The sequence below is a fragment of the Rutilus rutilus genome, assembly GCF_951802725.1.
Source record: "Rutilus rutilus genome assembly, chromosome: 2".
NCBI lineage: Eukaryota > Metazoa > Chordata > Actinopteri > Cypriniformes > Leuciscidae > Rutilus > Rutilus rutilus.
This window is the reverse complement of record NC_140210.1, coordinates 45,178,471-45,203,059: the sequence shown is the minus strand read 5'-3', so window position 1 is coordinate 45,203,059 and position 24,589 is coordinate 45,178,471. Positions and strand designations below refer to the sequence as shown.

At 40.8% G+C, this 24,589-nt stretch overlaps 1 protein-coding gene across 2 annotated transcripts; it reads left to right on the top strand.

The window, feature by feature from the left end:
* Positions 1-24,140, top strand: cc2d1a (coiled-coil and C2 domain containing 1A). 2 transcript variants are annotated; one of them, XM_084403011.1, is made up of 29 exons: positions 1-160; positions 638-716; positions 1,516-1,660; positions 2,159-2,265; positions 2,355-2,573; positions 2,817-3,111; positions 3,197-3,306; positions 4,582-4,654; positions 4,742-4,819; positions 4,900-5,027; positions 5,116-5,188; positions 5,795-5,919; positions 7,532-7,643; positions 7,716-7,888; positions 8,899-9,021; positions 10,024-10,082; positions 10,944-11,060; positions 11,153-11,226; positions 11,676-11,734; positions 12,054-12,105; positions 12,208-12,307; positions 12,527-12,617; positions 12,695-12,844; positions 14,806-14,864; positions 19,600-19,669; positions 19,743-19,863; positions 20,861-20,937; positions 21,413-21,460; positions 21,542-24,140. In XM_084403011.1, the coding sequence occupies exons 2-29, from the start codon at positions 660-662 to the stop codon at positions 21,578-21,580; spliced, it is 2,934 nt and encodes a 977-aa protein (XP_084259137.1). In that variant the 5' UTR covers positions 1-160; positions 638-659; the 3' UTR covers positions 21,581-24,140. The 2 variants fall into 2 exon arrangements, 1 of the variants encoding a protein (XP_084259137.1); XR_014626629.1 differs by lacking the exons at positions 19,600-19,669; positions 21,413-21,460; positions 21,542-24,140.
* Positions 24,141-24,589: the final 449 nt, after the last annotated feature.

Genomic DNA, 24,589 nt, shown 5'->3' with positions numbered 1-24,589 from the left:
AAGCAGGAAGTGCTGAATTGTCATTGACAGCAGTGCAGATTTGTGTTTACTTCTGTATTTATGAAACTCTAGTGCAATAACTTCATGACAGACAGCTCATTCTTCTCAACGGAACAGATATTGACCACGTAACCCGCCCTCGGAGGAACATATGATCGAGGTATCGTGTTCAAATGATTAGTAAAGAGAGTCTGATGTAAGAACTAGCCTCGCTAGCTTGCACTTTGACTCAATTAGTTGTTTACTTTCTCATTTATTTTGTGAATGAGCTGAAACGTGTTTCATAGCTTCGTTCAGCTTTGCCTCCAACAGTTTTTGGTGCAAAATCAGCTTTCGATTCCCATGTTTTAAACACTAGCACAGGTTAAATACTGTTGAAACATAAGCTATTGAGCTCATAGTCAGGTAATGTAATCTGATGGAGGTATATGGCACAATTAAATAAACATTTGGCGTTGATTTTGTCTATGCATGGATTATGCAAATATAAACTTCATTATTCACGTCGTGATTCCGGAATGTGCCTCGACCAAGTCTGTCACTTTCAGGTCTTGTTGTCTGTGGTGTTACTGGAGGGCTAATCCTAATGCAGTGGCATTGTAGCTTTATAAATGAATCTTTCTTGTTCTCACTCCAGGTTTGAGGGATCTGTGAAGAAAATGAGCCGAAGCCGTAACCCTCCGCAGAAGGGCCAGGGGGCCGCCAGGGCCAAACAGGTAAAACACAAGATGAGAGCCAGTACTGTGTTCAGAATCATGAAATCTCAGCTTTAAAGTCAGCATGGAATAAAAAATGCACCCTATTCATTTTATAAATGCATGTTATACATTGCCCAAGCAAAAAAAAAAAAAAAAGTATATATATATATATAGATATAGATATAGATATAGATATATATAGTTGCTGTTTGGATTTAAATAGGCACACAATATCAAGAGGTGTAGACATTATTGGTCAAGATCTTGTATAGACAATGTAAAGTCTCCTCCAGCACATCCCAAACACTTTCAATGAATTAAAGTCTGGACTCAGAGGAGCCGATTCATGCGTGGAAATGATTCTTCATGCTCCTCACAACCATTCTTTCACGAAACGCTACACACTCCATCAATTAGGGTTAGAAGAACTGTTGCCAAACATATAACATGCTAGAAACATTATAATCACTGCAATAATAGACTCTTAAGCATTTACCTATTTAAATGCAAACTTTTTTTGGGCTGGGCAGTTTAGATCTAATAGTGAACAATTAATCCGTTCATGTTTTTTTTATATTTGTATTATTTTTCAAAACTATTTTGACCTCGGAATGTTTAATCAATATGTCTTAAATGCATAAAACTTTATAGACATATTAAAAAACACTAAAAAGACACATCAAAATTACTAAAGCTAACAAAAATTCTAATAAAATTGGGCAATATAAAATAAAAACTTCAAAATAATAATAAAATATATATTAGTATCTCAGTTGTACCAAAATAACACTGGCTCTCCGTCCTCGCGTGTAATCAGATGGGACTGCTGTTGGATTTGGCTCCTGATGGCGGGCTGGATGAATCCGGGGGAAATGAGGCGGAGTTAGAGGCGGAGCTTCTGGCCTTGATGGGGGGAGGAGGAGGGAGGGGCGGACCAGCGGGCAGGAAACCTGGAGGAAAAGGTGAGGACACCAAACATTATGTAGATATGACCTCTATTAAAGTCCCCCTGTAATCATTTTATTCCTTAAAACTCATCTTTGATCACCAAATTGACATAATTAATAGTTTTTTCATGTCTTAAAATTGCTTGAATGTAACTCGACACCCTTGCTTCATTTAGTATACATGGTTCTATGAATATGCAAATGAGCCCCGCCTCCACTCACTCACACAGGCTCAGAGATCCACTGGTTGACGATCACACGTTGATCTGATTGGTTACAAGGTAGTTTGTGACGTCAGAAACGCCAGTGTTTGGTTCACTGCAGTTTTAAGGAGAAAATACTCAGCAATGGTGTCGACTTATGAATTTACACATGATTTGTCTTAAAGCATATTAAAAACTCCACATAGACATATAAACAACATTAAAAGCTGGACTTTCACCACAGGGGGACTTCAACAATTATAACCATGGCATTTTTCCATCATCTTTCTCTCTTTTTTGCGTCATGTAGCTCCTCTGCCCATGGAGGACATTGATCGTATGGCCGCTCTGTGTATGAAAGATCTGGACGAGGACGGAGACGATGATGGTGACTTGGAGAACGATGCTGATCTCCTGGTTAGGCAAAAACCTTCTTGTCTTTACGTCCACTGTATGGGATATGATGTTTCTCGCATGAAGAGATTTTGACTAAAGTCGTTTTTCAGGCCGAGCTGAATGAGGTGTTGGAAGACGATGAGGAGCAAGTGGTCAGGAAAGCCCCTCCGTCACCAGCACCTCCTCAACGCTCAAATGCAACGCCCCAGTCCACAACCAGCCTGGAGTCTCGCCTGAGAGAGCGCTTAGACATGTACCAAACCGCCATTACCAACGCCAAGGCATCGGGGGAGACCAGCAAAGCTCGGAGATACGACCGTGGACTGAAGGTGGACCATATCTGAGAATAAAGATAGATTTTTTTTTATGGCAACAGCCAATATCTGAGAGAGCAGGGTGGCTGCTGTCAAAATAAAAGTCCCACTTAGCTCACTTATCAGTCAAACCTTTTCGGCTGATGCAATACTTTAAATTGACCAATTGATCTGTCGAATGCCATGTCAAACTTTTTGTCCTGCTCATTTTTCCTCATGTTTGAGCATTGGTCTGTAACATGTTCTCCTTGTTTTTAGACTCTACAGTCAATGCTGACGTCAGTTAAAAAGGGGAAACCCATCAATGAAGACGAGATTCCTCCTCCTGTGGCCACTGGTGGAAAACCCTCCGCTGATTCGCAGGCAGAGCCAATCGGAGAGCAGGAAAAACCTGCTCCAGCAAACACACCACCTCAGACGGCCAACGTGAAGCCAATCGCTCCATCCAAACCTCAGTTTCTACAGCCTCCATCACAGAGACTGACTGCCGTAACGCCCGATACACCAGCCATATCACCCCTCACGCCCAGCCAGCCCAACACACAGCACTCAGGTACACACACACACACACTGAATATCTCATTTAACATTAAAAAAGCCGTTACTGTACACATTTGTCACATTTGTGTGCGTTTCAGAGCTCAAAGCGAGTATATTAAGCAGACAGAGAGAGTATAAGCTGGCAGCCATAAAGGCCAAACAGAGCGGAAACACTGACCAAGCCAAACAACTCTACTCAGTGTCCAAGGTAAGAGCGTCTCACCGATTCATGATTAGTACGTGTCATTTAGGCCACATTTACATTCGTTTGTTTGTTTCTCTTCGCATTTTATGCAAGAGCGCTATCGTTTATTTGGAAAGAAACTAATAGTTTTATTCAGCAAGGATGCATTAAATTGATCTAGAGTGACAGTAAAGACCAGCGATATTATGATAATAAAACAAAAAGCATAAGAAAATCATTTCATGAAATAAAATAAATGTTAACTGAAATAAAATCAGATATTAAAAACATTAAATCAGCTAGTTTTTCATTTTGTTGAGCTTGATATAAAACTGAAAAAAAGATAGACATTTAAAAAAAATTTTTAAATAAAAATAACAAAAGCACAATAAAATGACTAAAACCTTCAAATTAAAATGAAACCGGAAAAAAAAACTAAAAGTGATCTCAGTGATCCTAAAATGTTATATTTTTAAAGACATTTAAAATGTTACAAAAGATTTTATTTCAAATGCTGTTCTTTTACCTTTCTATTCTTTAAAAGTCCTGAAATCAAATGTATCAAAAATATTTATCAGCAGAACTCTTTTCAACATTGATAATAATCATAAATTAAAGCTGCAAGCAGCATTTATCGGGGTTCAAGCAGTTAAGGCCTTTAAGCACAAAAGCATCAAAAGTTATTAAGTTTTATTTAGCAAGCATGTAACCACTGACATAATATATGAAAAAGACCATTTCTCACAGGGATCACAGTGGTGTAAGGCACTTGAGTCTAGGTCAAACGGCCTAAGAGTTATGAGTGATTTTGTACTTTTGGTTGCTGTAGCGCCACCTATGGGCCAATCGGGGTCATACTCTGATAGGTTGTCCCCAAATTGAGGCCTACCATCTGGCCAGGTTTCACGTCTCTAGGCCTTACGGTTTGTCCTGCACGATGTGTTTTACGAATCCTTACAATTACAATAGGGTTTCAGCATTTCATGCTTGAGCCCCTAATCATGTAATAATACTGAAAATTCAGCTTTGATCACAGGAATAGATTACATTTTAATAAACATTCACATAGAAAACAGCTATTTTGAATTGTAATAATATTTTACAATATTACTGTGTTTTACTGTATTTTTGGTCAAATAAATGCAGCCTTGGTGAGCAGAAGACACTTCATAAAACATCTTACTGACCCCAAGTGTAGGTCTATTATTGTGGACTGTAGATTTACACAACACTAGGTCACAATTAACCACCGCAACAACTATGACACTCATTTGCTGTGTGTCTCTGCGTTTCCCACAGAGATTAGACTCGCTGGTGGAGACTGTTGACCGAGGGGAGTTTGTGGACATCAGCTCACTGCCGCCCCCTCCTGGTACATCCTTACCTCACAGATCATCACTCGCCCCAGTTGCATCCTGGTTAGTTTATTCAGATATTGATGAGAGTCTCTCTGTTTCAGCTGAGGTCGAAGTGCCACGTTCAAACCCCCCCCAGCTGTCCTCTAAACCAGACGCCCCTCCTGCTGCCCCAGAACCAGGTGAGAACGAGGGTGTCGCTGATTAAACGCGGTCTAGATATCAGCTACACTGTATATGAACGGATGTGTGTGTGTTTCAGCTCTCTCTGCTCCCCGGAGCGTCGCCGAGGCCTTACAGCAGCGCATGGACAAATACAAAGAAGCTGCAGAGAGCGCCAAGAGCAAAGGAGACGACCGCAAAGCACGCATGCACCAGCGCATTATCAAGGTAACGCACGTGAGGAGTCACATGTGTATAACAATAATACAAAAAGCCATTTCTTTAACTTCTTTTGTGTGTGTGTTCTTCACTTCAGCAATATCAAGACGCCATTAAAGCTCATAAAGCAGGACGGCCTGTGAATCTGGCAGATCTTCCTGTTCCACCAGGTAATGCTTGTGTACTTTTGGCCACTTTCCTGCAGAGTTTGGCTTCAGCCCTGATCACACACACCTGCCTGTGGCTTTCTAGTAATCCTGAAGACCTTGATTGTGTTTGATTAGGGTTTGGAGCTAAACTCTGCAGGACAGTGGCCTTTCCCGCCTTGGCTTTTGGCTTGCTTAGTTGGGGACATTTAATATCCAACAATAATATTGCTCTGCCTGCATTGACAACATTATATGAGAACTGAACTGAGCTGGACGATGACATCACGGTTTACTTCAGAGCGGCTATATATGAACTAAATTAATTACATTTCTACAACAAAAATGAACCATCAGTGAACTTACTTAAGCTGGACTGTGATGCTATTTTCTTCCAGAAACAAACTTTGTTGCATTATTTTCCTGTTATCTCTGTAAAGCTGCTTTGAAACCGAATCTGTATTGTAAAAAGCACTATATGTGACTTGACTTGACAGTGGCCCTCGAGGGACAGAGTACAGAATGTACAGCAGAAAAATTTGAGATCACAGGAAAGTCCTCACAATCATAGTTGCAGATGGTCTGTATGCCTCTTTTAACGTTGTGTGTGTGTGTGTGTGCGCATGTCAGGTTGTCCTCCGCTGCAGGGCACCGAGGGAGGCAACCAGAACTTTATGGGCGTCCTGGAGACAGCCATGAAACTGGCCAATCAGGACGAAGATGCTGACGCGGATGAAGACGAGGAGACACACAAGGTCAGTGAAGCATCTAGAACAGAGATGAGCAACTTCAGTCCTGCAGAGTTTGGCTCTAACTCTAATCAAACACACCCGAACAAGCTAATCAACATCTTCAGGATGAGCTGAGTTCAAAATCATTCACTATTCTCTACATCACTCCACTAATATAGTCCACCGGAAGGAGTGAATGAAAACGAGAGAGTGAATTCAGACGCTGAGTGCCAGAAGGGCTGCCGCTTTTGCATAGATTGTGCCGTTTAATGATCATTTTAAACTAATCAAACTGGCAGCTCTAGGAGTAATGAAAAGATTTATCTTGAACTCTATGGAAACTAGCATGTATAAACCGTAATTAAACTATTTAATAATCAATTAAAAAGGAATTTATACCTTTATGATATTACGCTGTACCCACATTGGACCAGCGGTTTGTTAAGGCGAGATACGGCAGGCAAAAACATTTTTTTTTTTTTTTTTACTGGTCAATTTTGAGATTTTTGGATATTTGTCTTCAATAACATGTCTTCTTTCAGACTTGTGGTGAAAAAAAGTCCGAAATACACATTTAGGTCTTTATTTTATTACACTTTGTCTGTTTGCGTCTGTAGATTTCTCATAAATTCAACAGAAGTTCGCGTTCTTAATCAACATGCTGCTCCCTGCCGGCACCCTTTCATCACATGCACCGTTAGGAAGCTCTCTCTCTCCTGTACAATCCTGTCGGATCCAAATATGGTCATTTCCTTTTTATCAGCAACCAGTCGTGAAAGTAAAAGGGCTGAATGCGCAATCTCATTGGCTGATGCTAAATCTTTAAAGCCCGTTTTCTCAAAATGACATTTCTCTCGTTCTCCAAGTCCGAAATCTCCACTTCAGTAGCACCTATACACCAAACTTTCCAGTCTGGTACCTAGTTATATTATGAAGACATTTACAGAGGGATTTGTAAATATATTATTCCTTGCCTGATTTATATAACATTTTATTCCAAAAAACATGGCGAAAATCATTTTTTTAAGGCTATTGACAGTATTTTCTGATTTACAGGATAACAAAAGTAGATATCCATAAATCCCTCTGTAATTTTTTTCCCATCTAATATGTGAACACAATGAAAATTTTTTTTTAACCTGGCTTTATACAATACTCAGATATCGTTTTTTAAAATATATGCAAATTAGCGCATATTTCATTAGATATTGCCTCATTTGCATATTTAAACATTAAATTATAGAAAACTTGTAATACATGGTGATATCTGCTAGTTAAAATTTTTACACTATTCACCTGTAGTGTCTCGCCTTAAATAGATGGATGATTGATTCAGCTGCGGGCGACATCTTCTCCTTATTGCGGTGCATTGTGGGATTGAATGAGTGCACTTGATAATGTCCACTATGGTTTCGGACGCCACTACAAATAACTGTCCTGTCAATTAGTGCCGTATCTAAGGGTTTAGGGGGCGATTTAAGACACAGCCCTGGAAACTACAGGCAGGAGTTAAATCAGCATTGGAGCTGAACTCTTCAGGACAGTATCCCTGACTCCCTCCAGGACCGAAGTTGCCCATCCCTGATCTAGAAAGTGTGTTTCAGCCTGATTCTTCATCGCTCTGTTTCATGTGTAGCCATCAGCTCCGCCTGCCGTTCAGAAATCAAGAGCTCCCGCTCCTCCGAAAGCCCTGTCCACCGCAGGGACGCCCACTGGCTCCACAAACACACCCAAACCAGGAGGGAAAGGTAGGCAGAGTTCATGTAGAGGCATTGATGTGCATGCGCTGATGTGTAATGTGTGTGTGTTGTGTTTTGCAGCCCAGCAGCAGCTGGATTTCCTGATGATGCGCAGACAGCAGTTTGTGAAGGCGGCGTTGCGCTCTAAAGAGATGAAGGACATGCAGGGAGCCGCGCAGCACCTCAGACACGCTAAAGGACTCGATGCCATGATCAATGCCGCCAAGTCCGGACTTCCTGTTGACATCACCAAGGTTTGCGAATTTATGATGCTTTTCACATTTCCTGGGTTCTCAGAAAGTCATCATAGCTGGGTAAACTTCTGTAGTGGCGAACACAAACTACAACAAATATCTTTTTTGTGTTATCGTTTGCTCCAATAGAAATAATTTCCATGTCACTCCCTGTAAAACACAGCGATAAATGTCAGCATGAAAGGAAGTTGCGATAGTCTTTTCTTCCCTATTGTGACGTATGTCCTAGTGAAACGGCCTCACAAACATGAACAAATGTTGGGTCGTCCCCTTGTTGGGTGGGCGGGGCAACCTGTCACTCACATCAGATCCACCAATAGCAAACCACAACCATCCAATCAATTCCTCACGGACAAAATCAAGGGCGGCCTCGTCATCAGAGAAGAGAAGAGATGCTGCAAGAGGGAGGGGAAGTTATTCTGATTATGAGGAATATGAATTTGACACAATATAAGTTAAATCACAGATAAATCATTAATAATAAATATCGCAATATTCCATAAAAATCAAGAATTGTCCATTTTGATTTAATGTTGATTTTAACTCGTTTTCTGTAATTTAATGCCAAGGTAAGATCATTAACAATGTTATTAACTGTGGAAACGCGTCATCACAGTTTTTATTTGAGTGTTTAATCATTTGAGTAATTGATTGGTTATTAAATAAACTTTATTTTTGGTAATAGTTTTTGGCTGAATGAAAACTTTGAGAAAAAGTTGATTATTTTCAGACTCAGAGCTCGTGGCTCATCTAAACTGTACTTCAGTCCTTTTCTGGACAGTCCTGCTTCAGTGTGTGTGAATGTGAAGAGCTGTGTGTGTGTGTGTGTGTGTGTGTGTGTGTGTGTGTGTGTGTGTGTGTGTGTGTGTGTGTGTGTGTGTGTGTGTGTGTGTGTGTGTGTGTGTGTGTGTGTGTGTGTGTGTGTGTGTGTGTGTGTGTGTGTGTGTGTGTGAAGTGTCTGGATGCAGTGTTCTTCACAGTGGTGTGTGTGTGTGTGTGTGTGTGTGCAGGTGCCGGGCGCTCCGGTCAGTGAGGAGGACTACAGACTGTCTCAGTCTCGCTCGTCCGCAGTGTCCCCGCGCTCGACTGAACAGTACACACAACTCATGGAGCAGCTCAAACTGCAGCACGAGGTCAGTGTCACACAGCGACTCGTACATCTGACTCCTGTAGAGCGTTAACCACAAACGCATGGCTTATTAAAGGAGAAGTTCACTTTTGAAAAAACTTTTGCTGATAATTTACTCACCCCCATGTCATCCAAGATGTCCATGTATTTCTTTCTTCAGTCGAAAAGAAATTAAGGTTTTTGATGAAAACATTCCAGGATTTTTCCACATATTATGGATTCCATTGGGACCCAAACGGTTCAAGGTCCAAATGACAGTTTCATTGCAGCTTCAAAGGGCTTTAAACGATACCAGACGATGAATAAGGGTCTTATCTAGCGAAACGATCGGTCATTTAAAAAATAAATAAAAAAGTTTAAGTTTTATAAGCACAAATGTTCGCCTTGCTCTGTTCTGTGATGCGCGTTCGTGACGTCAAGTAATACGCAATTACGTTGAAAAGGTCACGCTTGACGTGTTTACAAATGTGCAGGAGGAGGACCATATACACATTTTCAAATGTATTTGTGTCAGTTTATCGTTTAAAATGCCCATTTCGTGTGCGCATCCTGAGTGTTTTAATATTAAAAAGCCAAAAATAACATTTTCTTCAATTTTTCAAGCGTGACCTTTTCAACGTAATTGCGTATTACTTGACGTCACGAACGCGCATCACAGAACAGAGCAAGGCGAACATTTGTGCTTATAAAACTTAAACTTTTTTATTTATTTTTTAAATGACCGATCGTTTCGCTAGATAAGACCCTTATTCATCGTCTGGTATCGTTTAAAGCCCTTTGAAGCGGCAATGAAACTGTCATTTGGACCTTGAACCGTTTGGGTCCCAATGGAATCCATAATATGTGAAAAAATCCTGGAATGTTTTCATCAAAAACCTTAATTTCTTTTCGACTGAAGAAAGAAAGACATGGACATCTTGGATGACATGGGGGTGAGTAAATAATCAGCAAAAGTTTTTTTAAAAGTGAACTTCTCCTTTAACTATCTAATGATTGATGTTTCCAGAAATGCCTGGCCTACTCGCAGCAGTTCACTCATATGGGGAATGTAGCTGAAACTGCCAGGTGTGTGTTTTCATTCATCTTGATGCTGTGTGTTTGTGTTAGTGAATGTCTGTTTAGATTTTTACATTCGGTAAGCTGAGTTTTCAGGTGTGTTTTGAGTGATGAATGTGCACTACTGGTAGAAAATAGAATTTACTTTTCTTAAGAAAAGAAATTAATACTTTTATTCAGCAAGGATGCATTAAATTGATCAAAAGTGACAGTGAAAAGACATTTATAATGTTACAGAAGATTTTATTTCAAATAAATGCTGTTCTTTTGAAATCCTGAAAAAATAATGTATCAAGTTTTCAACCAAAATATGAATTTTACTACTTTTCTTACTGTATTTTTGATCAAATAAATGCAGCCTTGGTGAGCAGAAGACAGTTAAAAAATCTCGTCGACCCCAAACTTTTGAATAGTTGTGTATAAAATATAAAACAAAACAGAAGGAAATTTGTCCTATTTACCTAAGCACTAAAAGTGCAATTTTTAAACATATAATTTTAATAAATTAATGTGCAGGGTTTTTTTAAGTACTGTTGTTGTTTCTTACAAATGTTTTGATTGATACAAACATATTTTTTACACATTAATGATGTAAAAAGTTAACCATTATATAAATTAAATTGAATTCATAAAAAAAAAAAAATGTATTAAAGAAATATTTAAAATCTGTCAGAATGAAAGTTCTAAGTGTAAATACTAATATAAATATTAAAATGAAATATCAAATCTTGAGCTAGCCTTAATAAAGTGTATCTGTGTCAGAGTTTGCTAACGTTGTAGAGACTGAATGTCCCACATGGACAGTAAAGCCTGACACACACAGTGTGAGCAGCGAACAGTCCCATGAGGAAGACTTGGTTTGTGTTGTAGGTTTGAGAAGCTGGCAGAGGAATGCATGAGTAATATTGAAGTACTAAAGAAAGCTCACGCTAAAGGGCGACCAGTACCCAAGTACCACACGGAGGAGCGCACCCTCAACACCGTCAAGTAAGAACACACACAAACACACACACACACATGTGTGTCCGTGAGGACGTCCTGCACAGAGTCCCTAAATGTCTTCATCTCTGTGTTTATAGGATCTTTCCTAACCTGACGTCCAATGACATGGTGCTGACCATCGTGAAAGGAATCAACCTGCCCACTCCTCCAGGTGTGTGTGTGTGTGTGTGTGCAACTAACTTTGTGAGGACCAGAGTGAAAACAGATATGTTGAAAAAATATTATTACAAATTAAAACAAGTGTTTTCTATGTGAATATCTGTGATCAAAGCTAAATGTTCAGCATCATCACTCCAGTCTTCAGGGTCACATGATCCTTCAGAAATCACTCTAATATGATTCTAATTCTTCTAAAGAACAGCATTTATTTGCAATAGCATGTTTTGTAACATTATAAATGTCTTTATTGTCACTTTTGATCAATTTAATTGTCACAACACATCCTTTTCTGAATAAAAAATACTAATTTGTTAAGAATATAGAATTTTACTGACCCCAAACTTTTGAATGTTATATAGTCTAAATATAGTCTGAGGAAATAAATAAATAATGATCTTCTGTGACAAAATCCTGCAAATGTTGTTTTGGTGTTTTCTCCAGGAGTTTCTGCCAGCGATCTGGATGCAAGTGTGCGCTTCGAGTTTCCCTTCCCCAGTGCGGTACGCAACACACACACACTCCAACACACTCTCTCACACACTCACACTCTTTCACACACACATGTCTGACTCTCTGAACACAACTCATTTCTGATGGAGGACAAAAAGAGCCACAGTTTCTTCCTCGATTGCAGCAACTTCCATCTTATTACAGATATTTTGTGTTTCCCAGGAAGTGATGATTTTGGTCTTTTGAACACATAAGATGGAAACGCTGCTTTATTCTCAAATGTTTTATGCGATATTGCAGTTTTGCGCATAAGTTGAATGCACAGCTTTGAACTTTGAAACATGTCTATTGTGTGTATTGTTTTTTCAGGAAGAAGCTCAGAGAGACAAAACCAGCACTGTGAAAAACACCAACTGTCCAGGTACACACACACACACACACACACACACACACACACACACACACACACGGTCTGTCTGTTAAACAGGTGGCAGCATTAGATGACAGTCTCTGTGTGTTTCAGAGTTTAAGGAGCAGTTCAAGCTGAACATCAAGCGAGATCACAGAGGCTTTAAGAGGATCGTACAGGCCAAAGGCATCAAGCTGGAGATCGTTCACAAGGGGTGAGATCACATTCCTCCACAACAGAGAGGAAACTGCTAATAATACTAATAAGTAAAAAAAAACTTGTTTGATTTTTGCATTGTGACAATTAAGGAAATTCTCATCGCTGTAATATATCTGGATGTTTATTTTTTGCTTTGTTTTGTTTTGTTTTCCAAAATCATGTTATTGTCAATGATTATTCTCAATACTCAAATTTTGTGTGTGTGTGTGCGCAGCGGTCTCTTCAAGACGGATAGAGTGGTGGGAAGCGCTCAGCTGAAGCTGGAAGCCCTGGAGAACCAGTGTGAGATCCGAGAGATTATAGACGTGAGTGATTCACACAGACTCACGCTCACGTGTCACACAACCACACACACACACACAAGCCTGTGCTGCTGTTGCAGGTGCTGGACGGGCGTAAGGCGACGGGGGGGAAGCTGGAGGTGCGAGTGAAGATCCGGGAGCCGCTGGGAGGAGTTCAGCTGCAGTCGGTGACGGAGAAGTGGCTCGTCATCGACCCCATCACACCTTCACCTGAGAAAAACAAGGAACGGGTGCGAGAGGCTGTTTTTATTACACAGTAATACACACAGGGTGTACAATAAATAAAATGATTTAGGGCCCTATTTTAACGATCTGAAACGCAAGTAACTTTGTGGGCAGATCTCGCCGCAAATCTAAAATGGGTTGGTCTGAAGTAGCTTCATTATTCATAGGTGTGGTTTGGGCGTAACGTGAAATAAACCAATCAGAGCGACATCTCACATTCCCTTTAAGAGCAGGCGTGCTTGTTCCATGGCGGATTGCTATTATTACGGCGGATTTGCCAGGCACGCGCCAGGAGCGGTTCACAGCCGAGGAGACCGACGTTCTCGTCAGGGCCGTAAAACACAGAGAGGTGACGTTGGGGATGGAGAAACCCACCCAAATTAACTTCGGTTAAACAGGCGTATGATAATTTGGGTAAATGTGTAAGCTAGATGTATGCCTATTTTCATGGACACCACAATGATTTCCCTCGTGTGGAATATTTTTCCTTGTAATTATGTATGGTTTGCAGAAATGGGAACTGCTGCATCTGTGTAGATGAGAGAAGCAAAGTGTATGCGCGTTGTGTCTACATTATGGCCAAGCATGCGCCCTTAAAATAGCATCTGAACGCGCCACTGACTTTAGACTAGGACTTTAGACTAGGTTTTTCCTGTTCAGTGGCGGAATTGTTTTCTGGAGCTGCAAAATAGCTCCAGGGAACGTTTGCGCCGGAACACACATCCTCTTTGCACTGAACCGCCCCCGGGAGCGCAAGTTCATTCCCTTGTTTACCGACGTGCGTCTGCCGAGGGAAAAGTCCGCTGTGCGTCAGTTCCAGCGAATACAACCCCGACAGGCTGATCAGGACTCGACGTGAAGCGGAATCAGCCTGAAGGGGTTGTATTCGCTATAACAACCGCCTCGCTCTACATTATCCTGCTTATTACATGGCTACCCACCAAATAAATAAATAATTTGACACAAAATATTGATTTAAAAACGATTGTATTTCTTCCGCTAAAGAAAATAGTCCGTTCCGCATCCATAGCAACGCTCTGTTTTTCATGGCAACGGTGTGTTATACTTCGCAGCGGTCTGTTATCACGAAATTACAGACCGCATTCTACATTAGAATTCAACCAAGCCATGTAATATATATATATAGTGTAGGAAACTCAGAGGCGAAGACCAGGAGACTCGGTTGTATCTTCAGCAGGATTCTTCATTGAGAACACGAGCTGTCGGTGGCTGCAGTCATCAAGTCTGACTGAGGCAGTGTGTACATTGTAGTTTATATATATTTAGAAAGTGCTTAGATATGGAGACAAAGCACCTGGGTGACGACCTTAAAGCATGCAAATGAAGTATCCAGGTTTAGAAACCCACCCTAGACTCTAGAGTGTTACCAGTCCTAATCCAATCAGCATAACTATTCAATGACTGGGACGGGCTCCAGGAGCCATTAAACACAAAGGGTGAGAGTCCCAGTAATCTGACTCATTTAACTTACAATAGAGAGAACAGGACTGGCAGGAACCTCTGCGTAACAGCTGATATCATCATCATAACCTTACATGCTAAATTCAGTGTGCTCCACCTTAGTTTTTCATGTTATGTAAGGACATAAGATCAGCAGATCTTAAACAGATTCTTACATTTGTAACCCCGCAGTAATGAAAAATGAACGATACATCATGGTAGTATTTGTTATACTGGCTTTTATACTGACTAAAATATAAAAAAAGACAATATCCAGTGTTTTTATTGTTACAAAAATAAGTATTTTAATTTATTTACTGTCTTTTTTAAAGAGTTTTTTTTATTGCAAAACAATATACCGTTCAAGACAACAAAGTTAAAATGAGAGAACATGAGAAAATATGATGAAACTGAACATTTTTCAAAAACCTAATGTTTTTTAATCTTGTTTAATTTTGTTGTTTTGTTTTACGTTTCTATAAATCATAAACCATTTTCTTTCCAGCAAGCGCCTTCTCCAAGATCCAAACCCCAAAACGATCATGACAGGAACTTGAAGCCAAGGTAAAACTGAAGCCGATTGGACGACAGTTATTGCATGTGTGTCTATGAGTGTGTTCGTGTGTGTGTGTGTGTGTGTGTGTCTTTTTCAGCTTGTCTATGAGTGTGTTCACGTGTGTGTGTGTGTGTGTGTGTGTGTGTGTGTGTGTGTGTGTGTGTGTGTGTGTGTGTGTGTGTGTGTGTGTGTGTGTGTGTGTGTGTGTGTGTGTGTGTGTGTGTGTGTGTGTCTCTGTTTCAGCTCGTCTATGATTGTGTTCACGTGTGTGTGTGTGTGTGTGTCTGTCTGTCTGTTTGTTTCAGCTCGTCTATGAGTGTGTTCACGTGTGTGTGTGTGTGTCTGTTTCAGCTCGTCTATGAGTGTGTTCATGTGTGTGTCTCTGTTTCAGCTCATCTATGAGTGTGTTCACGTGTGTGTGTGTGTTTCAGCTCATCTATGAGTGTGTTCACGTGTGTGTCTCTGTTTCAGCTCATCTATGAGTGTGTTCACGTGTGTGTGTGTCTGTTTCAGCTCATCTATGAGTGTGTTCACGTGTGTGTGTCTCTGTTTCAGCTCGTCTATGAGTGTGTTCACGTGTGTGTGTCTGTTTCAGCTCATCTATGAGTGTGTTCACGTGTGTGTGTCTGTTTCAGCTCATCTATGAGTGTGTTCACGTGTGTGTGTCTGTTTCAGCTCATCTATGAGTGTGTTCACGTGTGTGTGTCTGTTTCAGCTCATCTATGAGTGTGTTCACGTGTGTGTGTCTCTGTTTCAGCTCATCTATGAGTGTGTTCACGTGTGTGTGTCTGTTTCAGCTCATCTATGAGTGTGTTCACGTGTGTGTCTGTTTCAGCTCATCTATGAGTGTGTTCACGTGTGTGTGTCTGTTTCAGCTCATCTATGAGTGTGTTCACGTGTGTGTGTGTCTCTGTTTCAGCTCATCTATGAGTGTGTTCACATGTGTCTGTTTCAGCTCATCTATGAGTGTGTTCACGTGTGTGTGTCTGTTTCAGCTCATCTATGAGTGTGTTCACATGTGTCTCTGTTTCAGCTCATCTATGAGTGTGTTCACGTGTGTGTGTGTGTGTGTGTTTCAGCTCATCTATGAGTGTGTTCACGTGTGTGTGTCTCTGTTTCAGCTCATCTATGAGTGTGTTCACGTGTGTATGTCTCTGTTTCAGCTCATCTATGAGTGTGTTCACGTGTGTGTGTCTGTTTCAGCTCATCTATGAGTGTGTTCATGTGTGTGTGTCTGTTTCAGCTCATCTATGAGTGTGTTCACGTGTGTGTGTCTCTGTTTCAGCTCGTCTATGAGTGTGTTCACGTGTGTGTGTCTCTGTTTCAGCTCATCTATGAGTGTGTTCACGTGTGTGTGTCTCTGTTTCAGCTCATCTATGAGTGTGTTCACGTGTGTGTGTCTGTTTCAGCTCATCTATGAGTGTGTTCACGTGTGTGTGTCTGTTTCAGCTCATCTATGAGTGTGTTCACGTGTGTGTGTCTGTTTCAGCTCGTCTATGAGTGTGTTCACGTGTGTGTGTCTCTGTTTCAGCTCATCTATGAGTGTGTTCACATGTGTGTGTCTCTGTTTCAGTTCATCTATGAGTGTGTTCACGTGTGTGTGTCTCTGTTTCAGCTCATCTATGAGTGTGTTCACGTGTGTGTGTCTCTGTTTCAGCTCATCTATGAGTGTGTTCACGTGTGTGTGTCTGTTTCAGCTCATCTATGAGTGTGTTCACGTGTGTGTGTCTGTTTCAGCTCATCTATGAGTGTGTTCACGTGTGTGTGTCTGTTTCAGCTCGTCTATGAGTGTGTTCACGTGTGTGTGTCTCTGTTTCAGTTCATCTATGAGTGTGTTCACGTGTGTGTCTGTTTCAGCTCATCTATGAGTGTGTTCACGTGTGTGTGTCTGTTTCAGCTCATCTATGAGTGTGTTCACATGTGTGTCTCTGTTTCAGCTCATCTGTGAGTGTGTTCACGTGTGTGTGTCTGTTTCAGCTCATCTATGAGTGTGTTCACATGTGTGTCTCTGTTTCAGCTCATCTATGAGTGTGTTCACATGTGTGTCTCTGTTTCAGCTCATCTATGAGTGTGTTCACGTGTGTGTGTCTGTTTCAGCTCATCTATGAGTGTGTTCACGTGTGTGTGTCTGTTTCAGCTCATCTATGAGTGTGTTCACATGTGTGTCTCTGTTTCAGCTCATCTATGAGTGTGTTCACGTGTGTGTGTCTGTTTCAGCTCATCTATGAGTGTGTTCACGTGTGTGTGTGTCTCTGTTTCAGCTCGTCTATGAGTGTGTTCACGTGTGTGTGTCTCTGTTTCAGTTCATCTATGAGTGTGTTCACGTGTGTGTGTCTGTTTCAGCTCATCTATGAGTGTGTTCACATGTGTGTCTCTGTTTCAGCTCATCTGTGAGTGTGTTCACGTGTGTGTGTCTCTGTTTCAGCTCATCTATGAGTGTGTTCACGTGTGTGTGTCTCTGTTTCAGCTCATCTATGAGTGTGTTCACGTGTGTGTGTCTCTGTTTCAGCTCATCTATGAGTGTGTTCACGTGTGTGTGTCTCTGTTTCAGCTCATCTATGAGTGTGTTCACGTGTGTGTGTCTCTGTTTCAGCTCATCTATGAGTGTGTTCACGTGTGTGTGTCTCTGTTTCAGCTCATCTATGAGTGTGTTCACGTGTGTGTGTCTGTTTCAGCTCATCTATGAGTGTGTTCACGTGTGTGTGTCTGTTTCAGCTCATCTATGAGTGTGTTCACGTGTGTGTGTCTGTTTCAGCTCGTCTATGAGTGTGTTCACGTGTGTGTGTCTCTGTTTCAGCTCATCTATGAGTGTGTTCACATGTGTGTGTCTCTGTTTCAGCTCATCTATGAGTGTGTTCACGTGTGTGTGTCTGTTTCAGCTCATCTATGAGTGTGTTCACATGTGTGTCTCTGTTTCAGCTCATCTGTGAGTGTGTTCACGTGTGTGTGTCTGTTTCAGCTCATCTATGAGTGTGTTCACATGTGTGTCTCTGTTTCAGCTCATCTATGAGTGTGTTCACATGTGTGTCTCTGTTTCAGCTCATCTATGAGTGTGTTCACGTGTGTGTGTCTGTTTCAGCTCATCTATGAGTGTGTTCACGTGTGTGTGTCTGTTTCAGCTCATCTATGAGTGTGTTCACATGTGTGTCTCTGTTTCAGCTCATCTATGAGTGTGTTCACGTGTGTGTGTCTGTTTCAGCTCATCTATGAGTGTGTTCACGTGTGTGTGTGTCTCTGTTTCAGCTCGTCTATGAGTGTGTTCACGTGTGTGTGTCTCTGTTTCAGTTCATCTATGAGTGTGTTCACGTGTGTGTGTCTGTTTCAGCTCATCTATGAGTGTGTTCACATGTGTGTCTCTGTTTCAGCTCATCTGTGAGTGTGTTCACGTGTGTGTGTCTCTGTTTCAGCTCGTCTATGAGTGTGTTCACGTGTGTGTGTCTGTTTCAGCTCATCTATGAGTGTGTTCACGTGTGTGTGTCTCTGTTTCAGCTCATCTATGAGTGTGTTCACGTGTGTGTGTCTCTGTTTCAGCTCATCTATGAGTGTGTTCACGTGTGTGTGTCTCTGTTTCAGCTCATCTATGAGTGTGTTCACGTGTGTGTGTCTCTGTTTCAGCTCATCTATGAGTGTGTTCACGTGTGTGTGTCTCTGTTTCAGCTCATCTATGAGTGTGTTCACGTGTGTGTGTCTGTTTCAGCTCATCTATGAGTGTGTTCACGTGTGTGTGTCTCTGTTTCAGCTCATCTATGAGTGTGTTCACGTGTGTGTGTCTCTGTTTCAGCTCATCTATGAGTGTGTTCACGTGTGTGTGTGTGTGTGTCTGTTTCAGCTCATCTATGAGTGTGTTCACGTGTGTGTGTGTCTCTGTTTCAGCTCGTCTATGAGTGTGTTCACGTGTGTGTGTCTCTGTTTCAGTTCATCTATGAGTGTGTTCACGTGTGTGTGTCTGTTTCAGCTCATCTATGAGTGTGTTCACATGTGTGTCTCTGTTTCAGCTCATCTGTGAGTGTGTTCACGTGTGTGTGTCTCTGTTTCAGCTCGTCTGTGAGTGTGTTCACGTGTGTGTGTCTGTTTCAGCTCGTCTATGAGTGTGTTCACGTGTGTGTGTCTGTTTCAGCTCATCTATGAGTGTGTTCACGTGTGTGTGTCTCTGTTTCAGTTCATCTATGAGTGTGTTCACGTGTGTGTGTCTCTGTTTCAGCTCATCTATGAGTGTGTTCACGTGTGTGTGTCTCTGTTTCAGCTCATCTATGAGTGTGTTCACGTGTGTGTGTCTCTGTTTCAGCTCATCTATGAGTGTGTTCACGTGTGTGTGTCTCTGTTTCAGCTCATCTATGAGTGTGTTCACGTGTGTGTGTCTGTTTCAGCTCATCTATGAGTGTGTTCACGTGTGTGTGTCTCTGTTTCAGCTCATCTATGAGTGTGTTCACGTGTGTGTGTCTCTGTTTCAGCTCATCTATGAGTGTGTTCACGTGTGTGTGTCTCTGTTTCAGCTCGTCTATGAGTGTGTTCACGTGTGTGTGTCTGTTTCAGCTCATATATGAGTGTGTTCACGTGTGTGTGTCTCTGTTTCAGCTCATCTATGAGTGTGTTCACGTGTGTGTGTCTGTTTCAGCTCATCTATGAGTGTGTTCACGTGTGTGTGTCTCTGTTTCAGCTCATCTATGAGTGTGTTCACGTGTGTGTGTCTCTGTTTCAGCTCGTCTATGAGTGTGTTCACGTGTGTGTGTGTCTCTGTTTCAGCTCTCCGCCGCAGTATAAACTGCACAGCTTCAGCCTGCTTCACTACGACAAAGAGAGACTGGAGTGGAAGGTGTGTGTTGGTGCTGTTGACTGTTTTAAGCAGATATGGAGTGTATCATGAGTCAGTGTGTGCATCTCTTCAGATCAGTGAATATAAGAAGAACAGACGAGATCCGTCGGAGCTGGTGAAGCAGCACATGGAGGCCTGTCAGCGACTGCAGTGGCAGAAATCATTCCTGGAGAAACACCCGGCAGCGCTGACAGGTAACACACACCACCAGCTTTAACAGAGGCGGCGCTGGGACAACTGTAGAGTCATTAAGACAGAAGACTAATTAAAGAAAGAAAATCTCATTTCTATTCAGAAAGGACGCATTAAATTGATCAAAAATGACAAAAAAGTGACAGTATACATATATAATGTTACAGAAAATTTCTATTTATCAAAAAACTGTTTTAAACATTGATAATAATCAGAAATGTTTCTTGATCAGCAAATCATCATATTAGAGTGATTTCTGAAGGATCATGTGACACTGAAGACTGGAGTAATGATGCTGAAAATTCAGCTTTGATCACAAAGATAAATTACAGTTTAACAATATATTCACATAGAAAACACTTATTTTAAATTGTAATAATATTTCACAATATTACTGTTTTTACTGTATTTTTGATCAAATAAATGAAGCCTTGATGATCAGAAAATACTCATTTTAAAAACATTTTATAAATCTTACCGACCCCAAACCTTTGAACAAGAGTAGTGTACATAATTACATTAATTATATAAATAAATAAATAAATAAATAAATAAATAATTAGCACAACGAACTCTTACATGAACAAATACCTCTTGAAATGTTTTAATTGTAATTAATACAATTATTTGGTCAATTTATTAACTTTGTTCATGTCTGAATAGTAGTGTAACACACATTTTGTACATTTACATGAAATGCAACTATAAAAAAAATATATATTAAAAATTAAAAATAGATAAAAAAATTAAATTTAAATAAATTTAAAAAAGTCAACAACAGCTGTATTTCACAAAATATCTATTTTATTACAGAAAGGAATATGAAATGCTGCATGTGGACTGCTGGGAATAATACTGATTGATGATTCATTTTTTAAGTGATTCATTGAAATGAACTGTCTGAATAAACCGATTCACTAGCATGAACTGATCTTTCCAGCGCTAGAATGATCAACAACAAGACAGATCATCAATAATGTGTCTCTGTCTGTGTCTCAGAATATGAAAATGTGCTGCGGAAGTTCATTCACGCTCTCTCGGATTCAGTCAAAGTGTTTTCCAGCCAAGGCAACAGGGTGAGTGAAACCCCACACACACTCACACAGACACACACACACTCACACAGACACACACACACTCACACAGACACACACACACACACACACACACACACACACTCACATAGACACACACACACACTCACAGACACACACACACTCGCACACAGACACACACACACACACACACACTGCAGTGATAAGTTTGTATTTCCTTCTTGATTGTCTTCAGGAGTGAGTTTTCCTATTTTCCCTCATTAAATGTCCCATTGCACTCAGAAACACTTGACATGGCTGAGGTACAATGGGTTGTGAATGTTGTGTGATGTTGAATTGAAACACTCGAGCGCAGATGTTTCATCAGAACTTTGTGACGTGCCTTTAAACCCGGCAGACGCTGGATGCCACATTTGCTCGTAAAGAGATGAAATAATTTCCTGATTTGTGAGTCAGTCAGTTTGATGAAAGCTAAAGAAGTGTTGTTGTGTCTCAGGATGCAGCCAAAGACGCTCTCGGCCGGCTGAAGATGGTGGAGAACGAGGTGTGTGTTAAACCTGCAGTCTGTCAGTGTCTCGGCTCGCTCGCGTGTCCTGTGAACTCACTGTCATTCTCTCCCTCACAGCTGGAGTCTGTCAGGAAGAAACGGGCCGTCAGAGAGTGAACAAACTCTTCACACACTTCTGACATCATGACAATATAGATGAATCGTGACAGATGTGAAGGAGCTGCAGAGGGAAACACTACTCGCACACACACACTCACTCAGACAAACACACACATTCACTCAATCACACACACACAGACATACACTCAGACTCACACTACACTACACAAATATACACTCACTGAGACTCACACTCACACTACACACACTCAGACAAACAAACACACACACACTCACTAATACACACTCAGACACACACACACACACACTTACTCATAAGCGCGCACACACACAAACACAGACACACACTCAGACAAACACACACACACACACACTCACTTACTCATACACTACTCACACGCACACACACTCACTCACTCACTCACTCACTCACTCACTCACTCAGACAAACACACACACATTCACTCATACACACACTCACACACACACTCAGACAAACACACACATTCACTCACACACACACACTCACTCATATACACACACACACACACACACACTCAAACACAGACACACACTCACTCAAACACACACATACACTCACCTCACAGACACACACTCTCACACACACACACACACACACACACACACTCACTCAGACAGACACACACTCATTCAGACTCACACACATACACTCACTCACTCAGACACACACACACACACACACACACACACACTCTCTCTCTCTCTCTCACGCACACACACGTCTTGTGTTGCTGCTCTCCATCACTCTGCGGCTCAGAGCATCAGAAGCTCCTCAGTGTGTTTCTGTAAGGACAGACGTCTGAATGTTTCGAGTGAGATCAGACTCGTCTCACCTTATGCAAAAATGAAGATTAATCATAGACTACTGGGGAATCTCACAAAACCCTTCAAGGTGTCTGGCTCATATTTCAGACCAAAATCAAAAGATTAGAAATTATATTCGGCATAAAGCAAAACAAGATTATTTTAGGACCATTACGATTTTTTTTATTGCATTCTGACTTTTTTTTAATGATAATTAAGCACATTTAAACCATAATGTGAAAAATGTATATATAATTTAAATTGTAAAATAAGCATACATGATGGTAATATTTGCTCTAGTACATTTATTTTTTCATTCAAATTTGAAATGAATTAAAAAATATTCCTTAAAAATAATTATATAATAAGGAATAAGAATATATATATATATATATATACACTGTGTATTATGGGGAAAATTGTGCTTAATTTTCAATTCAAATGGTCTTAAAATTATATATTTATATAGGTTGTGAAATATGACTGTGAGATTCCTCCTAAATACTTTGTAAATAAAAGAAATACAATCACGGTTAGAGTGACAGACAGTCATTCCCTCTGACAGAGTCGTGCGTGTAACTAGCACTACAGAAATGAAATTGATCTTTTTATTATAAACCTATTGTTCTTTTTGGTCTTCCATCTCCTATCATTTTCTCTCTCTCTCTCTCTCTCTCTCTCTCTCTCTCTCTCTCTCTCTCTCTCTCTCTGTCTCTGTCTCTCTGTCTGTCTCTCTGTCTCTGTCTGTCTCTCTCTCTGTCTCTGTCTGTCTCTCTGTCTCTGTCTGTCTCTCTCTCTGTCTCTGTCTGTCTGTCTCTCTCTCTCTCTCTCTCTCTCTCTCTCTCTCTCTCTCTCTCTCTCTCTCTCTCTCTCTCTCTCATGTACAAGTGCTGTTAATCTGGGGTCTATAATAGCATCTTTACAGTAATCTGTGTCCAACAATATTCCCAGATTAGGATAATGCCGCTGCACGGCTGTGATATGGGAATAATCTCAGCACTCCAGGGAAGATGTTCAAGTGTGTGTGAGTGTGTTAGATAGAGGAGATGCGGATAATATCCCATAATCGTGGATTATCCGCACCCCGCTGGTGAACAGACGTGAGAGAAAATCAAACGGGGTTCATTGTGAGGGGGTTCGGGTGTGTGTGTGATAAAATCCATTGAGTGTATAAAGAGGTTTCGTATCTGGGTGATAATGAAGGAAATGTGATTGTGAGGTTGTGTGTGTGTGTTGATTCAGCATGTTTTAGGGAAGCTGTCGCCTCTTTTTCTTCACTTGTCTATTTCAGAGTCAAAAGGGCATCAACTTTAACCCCTGAACGTCAGAAACACATTTCTAGATCTCAGTAGGTTCAGTGTGTGTGTGTGTGTGTGTGTGTGTGTGTGTGTGTGTGTGTGATGCGGTCAGTCAATATATCAACTCTTTTATGGGGGTTTTTGTTTGTTTTTTTGTTTTTCATTTTAAGTGTCAGACATAAATCTGCCTCGTTTCCATGAAAACCTCTCATTATTTTAGTTTGGTGTCTGAACCCCATTAGCCTGCCTTCGTCTTCATCATCCTCATTCACTCCAGTATGTACAGATGAGGTTTATTACCCACATATTGAAGGCAATCACTGCTAATGTATTAATGTATGTACTGACGTTCTGATGATGGGTCTATTTTTAAAAAGCTGCATTAATTTGTTAATGTCTAATGGCTAATAATTAAAAAGAAAAGTTGAGCTAAAAATGGAAATGCTGTCATCATTTAAGGCTCGTTCACTGCATGTACGATAATAATAGCTCTAATTCTATGAGAACAGGAAAGCCACACCACAATATCATTGGAATCGCTTTAAAGGGGTGGTATAATGCCCTTTTCACAAGATGTAAAATAAGTCTTTGATGTCCCCAGAGTGTGTATGTGACGTTTTAGCTCAAAATACCCCACAGATATTTTCATATAGCATGTTAAAAATGTCACTTTTTGAGGTTGAGCAAAAACGCGCTGTTTTTGTGTATGTCCCTTTAAATGCAAATGAGCTGCTGCTCCCGGCACAGAGGTTTGTTCTTAGCAGCTTCAATTACCTCACACAGACATGCACTGAAAATTTCAAAAACTTTTAGCTTTAATGTTCAAACCGTCAGACAAAGATGGAGAGACTAAATAAGAAGTGACAACATGTAGACAACATTTCTGAATGGTAAGTTGATG